Below are 18,447 nucleotides of genomic sequence, written 5' to 3'. Positions count from 1 at the left end.
CGATCCTTACCATTTATGGTAAGTGGTATCCCTCCTATTATTGCCAGGCAGTAGGATAGACGTGATCCTTACCTGATAAGGTAAGTGGCATCCGTCCTTTTGTCTATAGGTTTCTCGAGCATAGCATTGGGCCCTCGCTGTCACATTAATCTCGGGTAGCAACATTGGCTCCTCGCTGATAGTTATACTGGGTTATAACAATGGCTCCCTAATGGATTATAGGGTGGAAGATTTATGCTCCCCTATGAGATGACTTGGGGTGAGAGTGTCCCATAGGACCTTCCCCATTGTCATGGACATGAGGTGAGAGTGTCCCATAATACCTTACTCATTGTCTTGAGAGGTTGGTAATTGTAGCTCCCCTATGATTCTTCTTCTTTAGATTCGAGAATGCTTTAGTAGATAGAGTTGAGCAGAGATGGAACATGATTTAATGATCTGAAACTTGCGATGATTACATGATATAGTTGGAATTTCTCCCTAGCCGAGAGGGAGTGTTAATTTGGCATCTTAGTGAGAAATTGAAATCATGGGACTAGATTCCTCTTTCCAAGAGGACCAATTTTGACCTTTGAACCACTTGATTTGGACATGGGAAAGTGAATTTTTGAAATGAAGCCCACAAGGTCAAAATTGTCAAGGTCAGCCTAAGGAAAAATTAGTCCTCCTCCAACACATATAAATATAAGTGACCTCAAACTCATTTAGATATCATCACATCACACACTTCTCTCTCTCTCCCTGGGTTCAATTCCTCTGAAGTTTCTAGTGAAACCCATTGAACAGGGTGAAGGTGCATAATTGTTGGTACTTTGACTTTGACCAGATTTGACTATTGGCTGATATTTTGGATTTTGGTTGGTTGTTCTCTTGGATAAGTCAAACTTTGGCTTGAATTATTATTTGTGGATTTGGGCTCATTGTACTCTTTGTTGAACATTTTATGACAATCTAATAGAAGAAGAATTTCAAAGGGTTTTCCCCCTTGTGGAGTTTTTCCCTGGTCTTTGACCAAATCAATGTCTCTTGTTGATTGTCTCCTATTGTCATTGCATTTACTATTCTACCTTCAGTTACTAAATTGTTTATTGGAAGAATTAATTGTTATTGAAAAGATTGCTAATTGAATAAGTGAATTGGGCTAAAGTAATTGAAACAACATAGAGTAGTGGGAAATTAACAAATACTTCTTGAAGGGCTAAAATTTGGGTTTGCTAGACCTAGACACAAAAGTTGAAGTTCGTCTAGTGTGTCGCCAAGCATTGTCGCTGCTACAACACCCTCCAAAATTTTGCTATATTTGAATTTTGGAGCCTACCTTCTACCATTTGAAGTGTCGTTTTTGGTCGTTAAGTGTCATTTTATGTTTTTACACGTTTAAGGTGTCCATGCTCCTTCTTAAGTGTCATCAGATCGTCGAGATTAGCGATAATGCACTTTTGTGCCATATCACACTTTCGAGTCATAAAACGACACTTATGTGTCGCAATCACTCATGTTTTGCTTGTTGTACTTGGAGAATGTTTGTGAATTGGCGTTTTGATGTATATATGTTTGTCTCAGGGCTTGTTGATGTTTTGATGATAAGTTTAGAGTGTATGAAGTCCAATCATGTACAAGATCCCTTATGTTCCTTCTTGCTTCATCCTCTAGACTTAGTTGTTTTTTGAGTTTCATCTCTAGGCTTGGGAGAGCACATTGCACACTTCCGAAGCCTAGCAGTGGCCTTCCCTACCAGCTAAAACTGTGCCCTGCACCATCTTAAGGTCACCCGTTCTCTCCCGTGCGCAATGCATAATTACAATGAACAATACCTCCTCTTGGCTGGTTGCAACTTTTCCATGCCCTCACTCTAACCTTACCTGTCTAGTGCAACACATTGCACGCTTCTAGTGGGAAGCGATGCCCCTCACGGTGCCTTGCAACCTCAAAGAAACCCTATCCTTCCTCCTTGCACACTGTGCAGTCCTAGCAACTAATCTTACTTTCCTTATTAACTAAGCTTCTCCCTTGCGCTCACCTTGCCTTCCTTACTAACTAAACTTCTCCGTTGTGCTTCTCCTATATAATTAGTTTTGTAAATTTTTAAATTCATAATTATAAAATAAAGTGTATTTAGTCGAAACCTCGATAAACTAATAAAGCGTGTTTAGTTCAAACTTCAATAGACTTATGCCATTCTCGTGTTAATCCATATTCATAATATTATTATGAATATGGACCAAAATTATATATTTTAATACGTTAAAAGAAAAACAACTTTGAAAATATGAAGTTCAAACTTCAATAGACTTATGACATTCTCGTGTTAATCCATATTCATAATATTATTATGAATATGGACCAAAATTATATATTTTAATACGTTAAAAGAAAAACAACTTTGAAAATATGATTATCTACATATGACACTCGGTTAAAGAATTTTTCACAAGTTCTTTTATCATTCTAGTTATTATAAGTTTATGAAAAGTCATCGCTATATCTATTTATATGTAATGGAATGCACTAAAAAAAAATGGATTGGAAAATGGTATTATATTATTGTAATTACCAAAGCATGCATGAGTTTCACGGGTTTTAAAAAAAATGAAGGCTACTAACAAAATTTGACAGAAATTTTAAGTAACCGTTGTTGAACATTTTTAAATAAAATAATTATATAAAATATTTAAATAATATTTAGTTATAAAAAAATTTACAACTAAAGAAATTAAATCTTTACTAATATTAAATCTGTATTTAAAATAAATTTATGCTGGTTTTAAACCGTATCTTCGCATCACTAAATTTAGAGAGATATCATGAATCAATAAAAAAAACAATTTGCACTTGATGTAGTGTTTCCAGATTATTGTTGGGTTTTGACCCTTAACATGAAGATTATCAAGTTTAAAGAAAAGAGAAATGCCACGAATCTGCAAGCCAAGGTTTCAATCAAGCACAGTGATCGATGTCATAAATCCAATTTTCTCAATTCAATAGTATCACCATATCCATGAAATCGCAGGACAACAAAGAGAGCAATCGAATCTGAGTTGATAGCTAAAACTTCTAGCAAATCTGCAAAAATAATAATGGAATTATGAAATTATGACAAGGCTGTAATTTATTCTCATAGATTAGCAGTGACAAGATTCTACCATCTCTGGCACATGTGGTTTTCAACTCTCCGATGGTATTGATGTTGGTGTACATGCACTTAGACTAGCTGTGTTGGTGTACATGCCCCTAGATTAGCTCCAGTTAACTTATTGCTTGCATGTGGCACATGTACACATTAACATAAGATAAAGCACACTTAGCTTTAGTTAGCTTTAGTTATTGCATGGACAACTAAGCTTAACTTAGTTGCTTTTATGTATTTATTCTAAAACTAATATTGTAGAATCAATTTTTATTCTTTTCTCAATTCTTGCTCGCTTCCTTCCTTCTCTTGCAAGCTTGTTTATTGTTTTGCAGATCTAGATCTGTGTATCTCAAAAATCTTACATGGTATCAGAGCACAGGGATTTGTAATCAGTGCACAAGCAATTTTATTTGCAGGTTCAGAAGATTGAAGCAACAACAAAGAATGGAGTCTAAATTGGAGTTTCCACAATCGGCAATTCTCACTCCATATAATTATTTCGAATGGAAGCCAAAGATTCAACTTCATTTTAGAAGTAGAGGCTTATTTCGAATAACCATGGAAACAGAAGTTGAACCAACATCGGCAATGGAGAAAACAAGATATTTCAATCGCATGGACGAGGCCTTCGACATCCTATGTTTATCTGTTTCTCCGGAACTGCTATTTCATGTTGAATCATGTTCAACTCCAAATGAAGTATGGAAAATTTTGGAAGGATTGTTTGGAAAATAGGATGAAATGCAAGGTCACATTCTCGAAAATGAGTTAAACTCATTAGATCCGAGAAACTTTGAGAACATTCAAGTTTTTTTCACAAGGTATAAAACCTTGTTGGTTCAGCTGAAAGGATGCGGGATCGACAAATCCAAGCAAGAAAATCAATTGATTCTTTCCATTTTATCAAAACTTGGTCCAGAGTATGCAGTATTCGTCTCTACATTCCACACAGTCAGATCTGCAACTGGTGCAGCTTGGAAGATGCCCTCACTGGATTCTTTTATTCAGTCTTTGATGCATGAGAAAGATAAGCTCATCAAAATGGGCACACTTAAAAATTCCAAAGCGCATGCACTTACTGTGCATGCAAAAGGAAAGGCAAATTCCAAAGATCATCAGAAAGGAAAAGGGAAGAAGGATCCTGATCCAAGAAAGGGAGGACATCCCAAACCCCCTGATGGATCATCTGGCTCAAAGGAAAGGAAAGGAACGAAAGGGCAATCAATGTGCAATTATTGCCACCGTGGTTTTCATCCTGAATCTGCATGCATGAAGAAGACTATAGATCTTATGGCGCAGACACTCCAGCAACACAATCTTGGAGACCACATTCCTGAGAATGCTAAGAAGAAGTCTGGAGAAAAAACACCAGATCCAAGAGGTAACGGGCATGCTTTGATTGCTCTTCATTCTGCACCACAAGAATGGATCATCGATTCAGGAGCTTCACATCATATGGCTTCTTCAAAGGAATCCTTTTCTTCTCTACATGCATACTCAGGTCCTCCCATTCTCATGGGGGATAATTCTACAGTTGCAACAACTGGACAAGGAAGAGTGCAATTCGAAGATGGAAGTTTTGAAAATGTCTTGCATATTCCAAGGCTTTTTGTGAATCTTCTCTCAGTGTATCAAATGACACACACAGGCAGCGGAAGGAAAGTGGAATTTACCCCTGATTAAGTGAGCATTTATGACATGCAAACCAATTTGAAGATTGCATCTGGCAAGGTAAATGATCAATCTCGTTTGTATACATTTTCTGATTTTGTTCCTCAATCAGATTCTATTTTGCTACTTACGCATGCAAATGAAGAAAGTAGGATTTGGCATGAGAGATTTGGGCACTTGAATTTCAGATATATGCAACAACTTAGTAAGCAAGGGATGGTCAAAGGATTGCCAACCATTGAATTTTCAGATGGTGTTTGTAATGGATGTGCTCTTGGAAATCATCCACAAGAAAAATTCGAGAAGGGGCATGCATGGAGAGCCTCTTCACCTTTGGAACTTGTACACAATGATCTCATGGGTCCATTTCCGGTGCTTTCAATGAGCAAAGCAAGATATGTGTTGTCATTTATAGATGATTACACGAGACTCACTTGGGTTTACTTCTTGAAACTCAAGTCTGAAGTTTTTCAACATCTAAAGATTTTCAAAGCGCATGCGGAAAATCAGTTTGGAAAACGCATCAAAATACTCCGCACAGATAATGGGACGGAATATGTCAACAAAGATATCAAGAATCTTTGTGATGAAGCAGGCATACAGTTCCTTACACTCCACAGCAAAATGGCATGGCTGAAAGGAAAAAAAAATCTTTGAAATAGATGGCTAATTGCATGTTGCATGCAAGATCTCTTCCGTCGAAATTGTGGGCTGAAGCTATTAATTGTGCCTCATACATCCAGAACAGATCTCCTCATAAATCTGTTACTGGAAAAACACCTTTTGAGGCTTGGACTGGCATGCAACCTGAAGTTAGTCATTTCCGCATTTTTGGATCTTGAGCATGGGCCCGCATTCTTCCAGAGAAGAGAAAGGCTTTGGAGCCTCAAAGCAAAGCATGCATGTTTGTTGGATATTCTGATGAAGTCAAAGGGTACATATTGCTTGATATCCACACTGAAGAGCTCTTTATTGAAAGGAGTGTAAAGTTTGACGAAGATATTTTGCATGCACCAGTAGATGAACTTGTTACCAAATTTTCATCACCACTCATTGATGAGTATGCAGATGAAACTTCAGACTAGCATTCTGATGAAGATGAGTCTTTTCCTGTGACCCCTGTTAGACCACCAGTTGTTGAACATCGAGATCATACTTCTGCATGTAGTTCGGAAGATTCTCGACCACCTTCAACACAAAAATGGCGCAACATGAGTGATATCCTTGATGATCCTGCCTCTATCCCTCTGTTTGAGGAAGATCCGCAAGCACTCTTAGCTATGGAGCCATCCATGCCCATGCATGCTTATATGATGCATGGATCTGATCCACAAACTTATGCAGAAGCAAATGGGCATCCTGAATGGGAAGCCGCCATGGATGAGGAATATAACTCTCTCATTGAGAACCAGACTTGGGATTTGGTTCCGCTACCTTCAAATCGCAAACTTGTGAGATGCAAGTGGGTTTACCGGACCAAGAAAGCATCAAATGGCCAAGTTAGTCGATATAAGGCACGATTGGTAGCAAAAGGTTTTCAGCAAGTACATGGTGTTGACTATGATGAGACTTTTTCTCTAGTGGCAAAAATGGATTCCATTCGGCTAGCTCTCTCCATTGCAGTAGCAAGAGGATGGGAGGTGCATCATATGGATGTGAAGAATGCCTTTCTTCATGGTGATCTCGAGGAGGAAATCTACATGGAGCAGCCACAGGGATACATGCAAAATTCATCTCTAGTATGCAAACTAAAGAAGTCTCTCTATGGCCTCAAGTAGGCACCTAGAGCATGGTATGCAAAGATGGATTCCTATTTGTTATCTCAAAATTTTGTACGCTGCAAATCTGATTCCAATGTTTATTTTTTGAAGAAAATTGACTCCTTGTTGATCATAGTACTCTACGTAGATGATCTTTTGATAACTGGTGGTTCAGCTCCTGTCATTACTAACATCAAAACTGCATTGCATAAGCGGTTTTCTATGACAGACATGGGCTTGTTAAATTTCTTCCTTGGACTAGAGATCCATCAGCGTGATTCTGGCATTACCATTTCTCAACCAAAATATGCCAGAGATCTTTTGGCACGATTTCACATGAGTGACTGCAAGCCAGCAGCCACACCTTTCTTATCAGGGATAAAGCTTGAGAATGGAAAAGACACACCATTGGTTGATTGCACATTGTATCGCCAGCTTGTGGGAAGTCTTCTTTATCTCACTCACTCCCGTCCTGATCTCTCCTATGCTGTCGGAGCAGTTTTCAGATACATGCAGGAGCCACATGAGTTACACTGGAATGCTGCAAAGCGCATCCTTCGATATGTCCAGGGGACAATCACCTATGGGATTCATTATGCAACCAATTGTTCTTTGAATCTCATCGGGTTCATAGATTCAGACTGGGCTAGCGACACCATTGATGGCAAGTCTACTTCCGGTTATGTACTTAGTTTGGGATCCGGCCCAATTTGTTGGTCAAGTAAGAAGCAGGCTGCCATTGCTTTATCATCAGTAGAGGCCGAGTATAGAGGAGCAGTCAATGCCACTATTCAGGCAATTTGGCTACAACATTTCCTATCTGAGCTTGGGATTAGTGTCCATCATCCAACTGTCATCTGGTGCGATAATCGAAGTACGCTAAAGTTTTGCAGAGATCTAGTGCAGCGACAGCGTACCAAACACATCGAGATCCACATGCACTTCATTCGAGAACTCATTCATGATGGGATCATCAATCTTCAGTACTGTCCTAGTTCCGAGCAGATTGCTGACATCTTCACCAAGACTTTCACTGAGCAGAAGTTTTGATTCCTGCGAGATCGTCTTGGGGTGAAGGACACCACTGCCTAGCAGTTGTCTTTTCTCTACTTTTGCATTATATTTTGAGGGGGGTTTTCTTCCCATTGGGTTTTCCCTCTTTCCTCCTTTTTATGCATTGTATATGGGTACCTAAAATGGCCGTGTTGCCGGGACTCATTCATTTTGCATCACACTCACCTAAGTTATGCTTAAGGGGGGGTGTTGGTGTACATGCACTTAGACTAGCTGTCTTGGTGTACATGCACCTAGATTAGCTCCAGTTAACTTATTTCTTGCATGTGGCACATGTACACACTAACATAAGATAAAGCACACTTAGCTTTAGTTATTGCATGTACAACTAAGCTTAACTTAGTTGCTTTTATGTATTTATTCTAAAACTAATATTGTAGAATCAATTTTTATTCTTTTCTCAATTCTTGCTCGCTTCCTTCCTTCTCTTGCAAGCTTGTTTATTGTTTTGCAGATCTAGATCTGTGTATCTCAAAAATCTTACAATTGAACTCGAAAAACGTGTCAGCAAAACTGTTTCACGAGGCATGGGTTCTACAGGCACACTAGGGAGAGAAGTAAGTGGATTCAATATGCAACAATTCTTCAAACCTGGATCATTCTCAAAGTCGTCCATCGGATTGATGGATTGCATCGTTTATACGGGCGTAGATGTTGGTGTGCTCACAAAAAGTGCAAATACGTGTTTTTTTGTCGATAGGCTCTGGGTATGACTAAAGTTTGGGCATTTTTAAGTCGATTGTAGATTCTCCGAATATTCAGAATCGGATGGACATGGGCCATGTCCGTCTGATTCCAGAATATTCAGGGAATCTGCAATCTACTTAAGCTCAGGGCTAAAGTTTTCTAGAGTAAGTTCTCTTTAAAAGCATTTATGGTATAATTAAAAACAATAAAAAAATAATAAAAATTTCAACATAGTTATTGTAATGTTTAACATTTTGATTGGGTCAAGATATAAAAAAAAAAAAAAAAAAAAACATAAATTTTTTTAGTTCATTGATTTTCACATAGTATTTTTAACTTGTGGATAAAATTTTTTAAGTTGCAAAGAGGTTTGATATTTTTTAGCGCATGATAGATCCAAGGTAAAATGGATTTAGTCTAGTTGAGTTATTACAACTAAACCCTTTTAATATGATATATATGTAAATAACCACATCATTATGATACTACATTATTTATTCTGATATTATTAAAAATAAAAATGAAAATGTTACTTCTCATCTTAGAGTCATTTTTTTTTCCTAACCTCTTTTAATTATATATTTTTTTAAAATTTTATTTGCATGTGTAATATACCTTCTAACAATATTCATCATGAGAAGTTATCACAATTATTTGAATCCTAACGTACTCCATTTTATTGCATTATAAAACTTTCTTTCTATAGATATAGATTTTTCATTGATGATCCCATTTTGTTTTCTTATATATAAAAAACTAAGTAATTGGATTCGTCCTCTCCCTTGCCCCCCCTAACATGTTTGACACAATTCTCGAGGGACATGTGTCCGATTTGTGGGTTGAGTGTGTTCAAACACATGGGATTCATTGGGTCCACAAATCTGAATCATCCGACAACGTGTCATGAATTCGAGACATGTGTCCCTTTAGAAAAGCGTGTCGCGACTCCTTAAAAGCCCAATTTGGACTGTTTTCTTTTCATTGTTGCGAGCCTCTCTTTCTGTGGGTATGTGGGAGCAAGTAGCAAAGGGTTTAGGAGATTTTTGGAGGTGATTAAAGCAATCGATAAGTGTATTTTTTTTCCACTTTTTCTATAGTAGTTTTCTTGTCCATTTTGTTTACATGCTAGTGCATTTTTTTTACACGATTCATGGCTCAATCAAGGTCAGTAGGGAAGGTGCAAAAGAATGGGAAGAATTTCCCCATTGGTAATGTCCCCCCCTATTCCAGTTTCATCAGGGTCTTCCCATGCACCTTCTGTTGGAAGTGAGGTTACAACAACAACTTCAAATGTTGAGGGAAAAATAAATTTAGAAAGACAACAAGCTCTAGAAAGTAAATATCCCTTGTGGAAATATGTCACAAGAGATCAAGGGCTAGGAAGCAAGTTAAAGGGAGGAGGCAATGTTCTTTGGACATGCAGCTATTGCAACAATCAATTTAAGGCTACTTAATTCTGTGTGAAGCACATTTGTTGGGCTCACTAGGTTGTGGGATTGGAGCATGTGCAAATATGTTTGTAGCTAAGAGGAAAGAAATGGAAAAAAAGGTCAATGTTGGTGTGGAAAGGGTGGCTACATCTTCTAAAAAAACAAGAACGAGGATCCTCTTCCATTCTTGAGGAAAAATAACAACAAATTTCCATTTGAGAGTTTTCGTGCGGGTATAGGTCAAGCAAAAAAAAAGGAAATGGCACTTGGTCCAATGGACAAGATATTTCAGCAAGAGAGATGGGAAGAGCTTGATACCGCCATTTCCTTCTTTTTCTATCTGAACTTCATATCATTTAATGTTGAATGATCACTTTTATTTGTTGAGATGTATGAGTTATAACACAATGGGCTCCATCGAGGTATGTTCCTCCTGGGTCAGAGAGGCTTAGAACCACATTTTTTACTAAGGCAAAGAAAGAGGTGGATAAAATGCTTGAGCCTATTCAATTAGCATGGCCAACATCCGGGGTTAGTATTTTTTCTGATGGATGCAAAGATCTAACATGCCACCCACTCATCAACTTCATGGTGTCTTTCTTGAATGGATCAGTTTTCTAAAAATCACTAGATACACTTGGAAAATACAATGATGCACAATATATGGGTGAGTTGTTCATTAAAGTTATTGAAGATGTAGGTGTTGATTCTTGTGTGCAAATCATTATAGACAATGCACCTGTTTGCAAGGATGTTGGCATGATTGTGGAAGATAAATATCCATAATTATTTTGGACACTTTGCATTGTCTATTCCTTGAATTTAACACTTAAAACTATTTCTTTTTATGTGCCTTGGATTGGAAGTGTTATTAAGGATGCACAACATATCCACAACTTTGTACGCAATCATACCAATGTCCTCACAATCTACAAAGAGTACACACATCTATCATTGTTGAAGATTGCAAATACATAGTTTGCCTCTGCATTCATCATGCTGGAGATATTGAGGGAGGTCAATACTAATCTTGGGGCCATGGTTATTTTAGAGTTTTGGTCTTTTTTGAGAAAGACAGGTCAAGTAGCCTAAAAAAGAGTCAAGGAAATAGTTTTAGATTATGCTTGGTGGAGAGGGTAGATTTCACTATTAAGATCATGGACCCTATCATTGCTTTGTTACGATTTACAAATACATAGCAACCCATACTAGGAGAGGTTTATGAGGGATGGGATTCCATGATTCAGTGCATGAGGACCATTGTTTTACCGAGTGAGTTCCTTGAGTATGAGACATCACCAGAGGTCTTCTTCACCACCATATAGGATATTCTTGTTAGCAGGTGGGACAAGAATTTCACACCTTTGCATTGTTTGGCTCACTCATTGAATCCAAAATACTACAACCATGAGTGGCTGAATGGTGGACCTTCCCACAAATTCCCTCCTCACATAGATGGTGACATTTCACGGGGGAGGAAACATGCATTGATACAAATATTTCAGGATAGAACATCCCTTGATGAGGTGAAGGATTCCTTTGGAGAGTTTTCCATTGGCACTAGGCGATTTGCAGGCTATGATGTGATTAGAGATAAGGGGGCTAAGAAGCCCTATTCTTGGTGGGAAACTCATGGGGCAACATGCCCTCCTCTACAACAGTTAGCCATGAGGCTCCTCTCTTAGGTTACTTCATCATCTTGTTGGGATAGGAATTGGAGCACATATGAGAATTTGTATAGTTTGAAGAAGAGCAAGCTTGAGCAATCCAGGGCAGAGGCAATGATGTGTGTGCACCACATCCTTCGTCTTATTTATAGCCAGAAGGAAGAGTGGTTGAAGGGAAAAACAAAGATGTGGGATGTGTTTCCTAATAATATGGGTTTGGACAACAGTGTTGAGTTGGCATTGACCAACTTGGATGTTAATGAGCGAGTGCTAGAACTTGTCGCTTTTGATGATGGTGATACTATTGAGGGATCATCCTCCACACCAACAGATGCATAGATTACATTGGATACAAAAGAGTATGCAGGGGAGAGCGGTGGTGACCACAACAGTGACACTGATTTTGATAATGATGATTCATGAGCTACCTACTACCTTGTAGTTGTTTTGTATTTTCTATTTCTATTTGCCTATGTAACAAATTTTGATTTTGATGACTACATGAGATAACCACAATTTCTTGTCTTTCTCATATTGGATCATTGACGAATCTATCATGACTGTATTTGTATGCGTAATGTTACAAATTTACAATGTAAAATCTAGATGTATGCTTGACTTTGTATCATCACAAGGACACATCGTATATATATATATATACACACACGACGTGTCCTGTTCCAAGGGTTTATGTACCTCCTATTAGATACTCAAATTTACATGTCCTGTATGTTATGAAACTGGCTCACAAAAGATAGAAAATATAGATCAATGCCTTAGAAATCAACCTCTTCGAGGGGGCAACCTCCTTTACATTACACAAATAAAGAATTCTTGGATGATACAAATGACAACCTCCTTTCTATATATAGGTGTTTAAGGGGTCACAATATAATCAAAGCCGACATAACAATAATAATATAAGGGCACAATAATAAAAATAGTGGGTTCCTATGGGGCACAATGGGGACAATAGGGGCACAACAATAAGAATAAAAGCTACAATGACAATAGTAATGGGGGAATCACTAGTATTATAGGGCCCTAACATACTCCTCTCTTTTAAATAAGTGTTGTCCTCAATGCTTGAGTAATTTTGGATGCTTCTGTATAAATTTCTCATCCTCCCATTTGGAATTGTTAGCGGATAAGTTCTTCCACTTGGCGAGATACTCTGAAATTGGTCGATTTCGTAGCTGTCAAGTTCTTGTTTCTGTCACTGCTTTAGGTTCCAATATGATTTTTACTTCCTCGTCAAGTTCTGGCAATATTGTTTGTACTGGGAGCTTGTCACCAATAACTTTCTTTAAGCATGAAACATGGAAAACTAGGTGCACTCGGGAAGCTGTAGGAAGCTCCAATTTGTATGCCAGAGTACCAATATTTTGCAACACCTTGTACAGACCATAATACTTTGGTGATAATTTATTATCCTTCTTATCTTACTTGAGGGACATTTGTTTATATGGTTGTATCCATAGAAATACCCAGTCACCTACATAAAAACTTCTTGCGTTTTGATGTTGATATGTCTGTTGTTTCATTCTATTCTGTGCCAAAGTTAGGTTATCCTTTAAGAGTTTGAGAACTTCTTGTTGGTGCTCGATGTGATCTTCTAGTGCTTGAACCTTAGAATTTTCTCTTAAATATGATGTGATGGATGGTGGGTGATATCCATAAAGTGCCATAAATGGGGTCATTTTTGCTATAGTATGGAAGGAAGTGTTATACCACCATTCAGCCAGAGGCAACCATTTGACCCATTGTGTCTGTTTATCAGATACAAAACAATGAATATATCATTCTAAACATTTGTTTACTATCTCAGTTTGCCCATCAGATTGAGGATGAGAAGATGAGCTATGGCCTTTAGTGTGGTAGGCTTCCTTGTTGACATAATTTTGCTTTCCATTTTTCTTGCTACCCTGAATGCCTTCTCCAATGAGTCAGGTTCCCAAAGGTGAACCTCATGTTGGATGTTATCCTTTAAAGTCCCTATGAACACATCAATCCTATGCTCCTCTAGAATGTCTTTTACCCTTATATTCAATTTTTCTAAGTCCTCAATGGTTCCATCATTGAACCCTTTTGTTTGAGGTTTATCAACGGGCTAAAAAAGTGTTTTTTTTTGTATCCTCATAATGTGCTATCATTTATTCCGTAAAAATTACCCAAGTGACAATTTGTTTACGAGAGCAAAGTCATCGATACCATACAAATGGATTTGGTTCCAAATATTAAGTTGCAATGCGTACCTTTTGTGTGTTTTGCACATTATGGAGATCAAAATATTGCTCCATTTGTAGTATCCATGTTACGGGATCCTTGCCATCAAACTTTCTCATATCGATCTTTGGAGCATGTTAGGTCTTTGTTCCAATGTTAGAGTCTATGAAATGATGATTAACATTTCTTTTGTTCTCATCATGAGTTTCCTCTACTACCTTTTCGCCATTAAGAAGCCTTTCTTGTAACAACTTTGTCAAACCTTCCTTTAAATCTTCCATGTCTTTCTTCAAATCTTCAATGTTGTCATTTTTCGAATTATGATTAACATTTCTTTTGTTCTCATTATGAGTTTCCTCTACTACCTTTTTGCCATTAGGAAGTCTTTCTTGTAGCAGCTTTGTCAAACCTTCCTTCCAACCTTCCATGTATTTCTTCCAAGCTTCAATGTTGTCTTTCATACCATCCATTTTAGCTTCCATTCTTTTCTTTAAACCATCAATCTTAGCTTGGGTTACCTTTTGTGAGAGTGGAATTTGTTACATTTGGTCTCATAATTTTGATATAGCATGTTGCATTTCTTCCTCTTCTTCACGAGTCATGCTAGAGCTTTCATGTTGTTTACTAGGTGTTTCCATTTTCTTTCTTCGGGGCATTAATTAATGATAATTATGATTCACTATGCCCTTTGAACTTCAAACTAATTTTTCAACCCAAACTTATGCAAAATTTTAAAAAGACTACACACTTTTTTTTTTTCACTTTGTAGAAGCTCGATATTGAATCTGTTGTATCTCTGTAATTGCAGATCTCCAACGTCTAGAATTTCTTCCTGCGGTAGCCCTCTGAGTCCTCTTTTGAATCCCACTAGTCTTATCAAAATTGGATTTTCCAAGAAAGAGTTATGCCCAATCTCCCAAGATGACTAGATTATATAATGTTTCAGTAGAGAAAACTTGTACCACGTGCCACGTGTCATTGTTTCAACCTTCGCATCTAAAAAAGATACACATAAAACTACAATCCGTTCTCTTTTTGCAACTTCTTACGAAATTTCAATCTAATGCTCGCAGAGAAAGTTATGACGATTTTTCCAAGGTCAATTGTTTGGGATTTAATTCAGGAGTCTGTAAAAATCCTAACTTCCTCGGATCATATCTTCGAAAATATCGCGAGAAAAGATTTGAAATTCGGACCCAAAGTTCAGAACGATTTCAGCTCAAATGGTTTTTTTTTTAGCATCAGAAACTTTGTAAAGAAAAAATTATAGCGAAAATGCCACGATGACCTGGTTGGAGCAACGAAACCCTAGAATCCAAAGTTCTGAGACCAAATGTTATGAAACCAACTCACATAAGATAGAAAAGATAGATCAACACATTATAAATCAGTCTCTTTGAGGGGGCAACCTCTTTTACATTACACAAATGAATGATTCTTGGATGATACAAATGACAAAACCTCCTTTCTATATATAGGAGTCTAAGGGGTCACAATATAATCAAAGCCGACATAACAATAATAATATAAGGAAAAAACAATAACAATAGTGGGCTCCTATGAGACACAATGGAGACAATAGGAGCACAACAATAACAATAGTAATGAGGGAATCACTAGTATTAAAGAAACCTAATACCATATCCCCATATCAAATAACTTAAATAAAAATAAATATGAAATATCTAGTTTACTTTTATATTTATATATATATATATTTATATATAAAACAAACCATTAAATTCAATGAAAATATCCAAATTCCATTTACTTATTAACTTTTCCATGCAAACTTAATCTCTTCACATAATATGTCACATAAATATTATTGTATGTAGTACCATCGTGGCATGAATGGTCTTAAAATTATTTTAAGAGTGTTATTTTTAACTAATTTTCATATTGTTTATACTCTTTAGTTATGATGCAATCTTCCTGCTTCCACCACATTTTTATTTTATTTTCAATACTTAATTTCATGCTTATGTTTTTGGAAAGATACATGTGGTTAATTGATTTTTTTCAATTTCGGTGTTTATAGTAATTTTTTTGGTAAGTATTTAGGTAATAAAATGTTTTCTATAATAGTAAATATAAAAGAAAAAATTGTTAAAATGTGATAATATTAATTTTTGGTTTATCATAATAATATGGGTAATTGTTTGTTTTATAGGAAGTGATGGATAAAGATAGATTTTCAAAAGATGAATTTTTAGGTGGAGCAAAAGTGGATCTTGAACATTTTGTCACAACTGTTAGAAGATATTATACTGAAATAGTGAACAACAACATGAAAGATGACAAGAAAGAAAAGGAGATTGGAAGGGTACTTGCATCTCAGCATAATGGACTACTCAAAGATAGCCCCATCGTTTATAAAGGGGGCAATGCACAACAAAGTTTGCATCTCAAGTTGAATAATACAAAGAGTGGAGAAATTGAGATTTTACTCACATGGGTTCATATAAATTAATCTTATCACTGTTGCAAAGCTATTGAGATTCATATCTCTTTATAGCTTGTTTTTCAAATTTTATGTAACTAATGCACTAGTGAAAAACATTGTTACCTAGTAATGCACATGTTTAAAAAATGATATACTTAGACCAAATAATAATAGTATTGAAATGCATTTTATAGTTATAATCACTAGTAAAATATGTTGATAGTCCTCTGACATGTTGGATGAAACATTTCACATTTGATTTTTTTTTTGGGCTTTGTAATAATATCTATTTTTAGAGGGTATGAAATGATCTCTCAACATTTTGTAAATGTTTACAAATGATGTAGACATTTATATGAAGATTATTGTTAAAATGTTAGTAATATATATATATATATATATATATAAAAGTTGAATATCTTTTTATAAATTGTAAATATATAAGTTGAGTATGTTTTTCTAAATTGTAAATATATAAGTTGTGTATGCTTTTCTAAATTTTAATTTAATTCATATTCATGTGAGAAATGTTACTAAATTCTATAATCAGTTGAAAATTTAGCCATATGAGTTGAGTATATTTTTTCTAAATTGTAAATATACATGTCGAATATGTTTTTATAAATTGTAAGTTAATTCATATTCATGTGATAAGTGGTAATAAATTATAAAATCAATTGAAAATCTAGTCATATTCTAAAATATATTTATAGAGTTTTAGGGACATTTCCTTACTAAAACATTTTGTGAATGGAGTATGTTAAATAATAATCCAATTATCATTTTTCAAACATTTTATGTTGGAATGCATATAGTTACAACATGAGATAATGACCTATGTCAACATTCTAGTGAACTAAATTTGTATTCACATAGACAAAGGTTTTTTATGTAGTGTTGATTTGATGCAATATGTATTCAGTTAACAAAATATGGAATACAATAGGAAAACAAAAAACAACTAAAATTCCTTTATGTTATCCAAGCAATTTATTTAATTTGCACTAATGCTAGGATGACTCATGTTAGCCTCCTGCTGCGGCAGGTTAATCATCTTTCATGATCGACATTTTTACATGCCAAATATGTCATACTTTGCTTGCTGCAATGCTCCATATTTGCTACAGATGACCAGAGAAGTATCCATGAAGGTGTGCCAGTTTTAATGCTACTGCTTTGTTCCAGTTTTGATAAGTAATCCATTTGGATCAGTTTTCAGCTAAGGGAGGTCCAAACAGCTTAATCTTGGCTTCCCTAGGTTTCAATTTCCTGTTGTAGAATATAGAGAATGAATATCTGTCCAAACAGCTTAATCTTGGCAGATTTGTAGATAGGTAGAGAAACAAGGGTGCTCAACAGCTTAATTTGAGCCCCTGGCTGAAATAACTGTAGAAGTAGATAGGAGCACAAGCAACAATAAAGAATGAAAAGCTGGGTATGCTAGTTCAAGTGCACCCAAACCAAAAGAAGAGAAAATGCTAGGTGAGTAGGTCGGGTAGGTAGCTTTGTGGTTGCAGAATCATGGCTTGTGATCCATTTCATATTGTCAAGTGTTATATCTATCATATCACAAGTTGAAGGCAGTTGTTCAGTTGAAGGACTTCAAGAAATGCATGTCTAACTTCCCCTTCTTCCTCTGTCCCCAAATCACTCACTAACTTCCCCTAAAAGAGGTCAAGATCTACTTGATACCTCTTAGATTCATCATGTTCCATATCATTTGCCTTGGTGAAGATCTGCTTCACTCAAGGAATGTCCATACTCCTTCTATAAGTCATTTTCCCTCTTAATAGCCTAAGATTCACATACTTAGCGCTTTCTTATCACTTGTCATGTTAACTACTAACACAACTATGTAGCTCCCTATCTATTTCCCTTTCCCCTACTAAAACTATGTATATAACTCCCCTATATACTTATCCTCTGCCCCTGGTTGAAAATAACCATATACATCCTTGGAAATTTCTAAGTTTATCTGAAACTCAACAAGAATCCTCACTTCTCCCTCAAACCATCTTCTCATGCATTTTTGACCCTTTCTGATGCATAGAACCCTTCATCACCCCCCTAACTATCTTCCAAATGCATAAGGACTCATTCCTTTGCATAGTTTCCCTTCATATATATAAAAATCATCCCTCTGGCCTTGGTTTGCCTTTTTAAGGCATAAATCCCTTGTTTGGCCTTAAAACCCTTCTCAAACCGCATAGAATTCCTCTTAAGTGCCTTAGGACTCCTTCCAAGGCATGAAAATCCCTCATATGCTTGAAAATTCCTCCTTTTGGGCTATCGGACCCCCTCCGATGCCTTATAATCCATTCAAAACACTAAAAAAGGCCCCTCTGATTTCACAAAG

The 18,447-nt window shown here is 36.4% G+C and overlaps 1 protein-coding gene across 1 annotated transcript in view; it reads left to right on the top strand.

Moving 5' to 3' along the window:
• LOC149266837 (putative ADP-ribosylation factor GTPase-activating protein AGD11) overlaps nt 1–16,291 on the top strand; it is an 88,150-nt gene extending 71,859 nt beyond the window's left edge. The window contains exon 4 of the mRNA XM_089431058.1: nt 15,819–16,291. Coding sequence (XP_089287184.1) covers nt 15,819–16,118 — 300 coding nt within the window. The 3' untranslated portion in view covers nt 16,119–16,291. The remainder of the gene's footprint in view (nt 1–15,818) is intronic.
• Nucleotides 16,292–18,447: the final 2,156 nt, after the last annotated feature.

This window comes from Pinus tabuliformis, chromosome 6, assembly GCF_031772625.1.
Source record: "Pinus tabuliformis cultivar Carrire ecotype Pingquan chromosome 6, CPIR1, whole genome shotgun sequence".
Classification (NCBI taxonomy): Eukaryota; Viridiplantae; Streptophyta; class Pinopsida; order Pinales; family Pinaceae; genus Pinus; species Pinus tabuliformis.
Note: the sequence above shows the minus strand (reverse complement) of the source record. Positions and strands in the feature narration are given on the sequence as shown.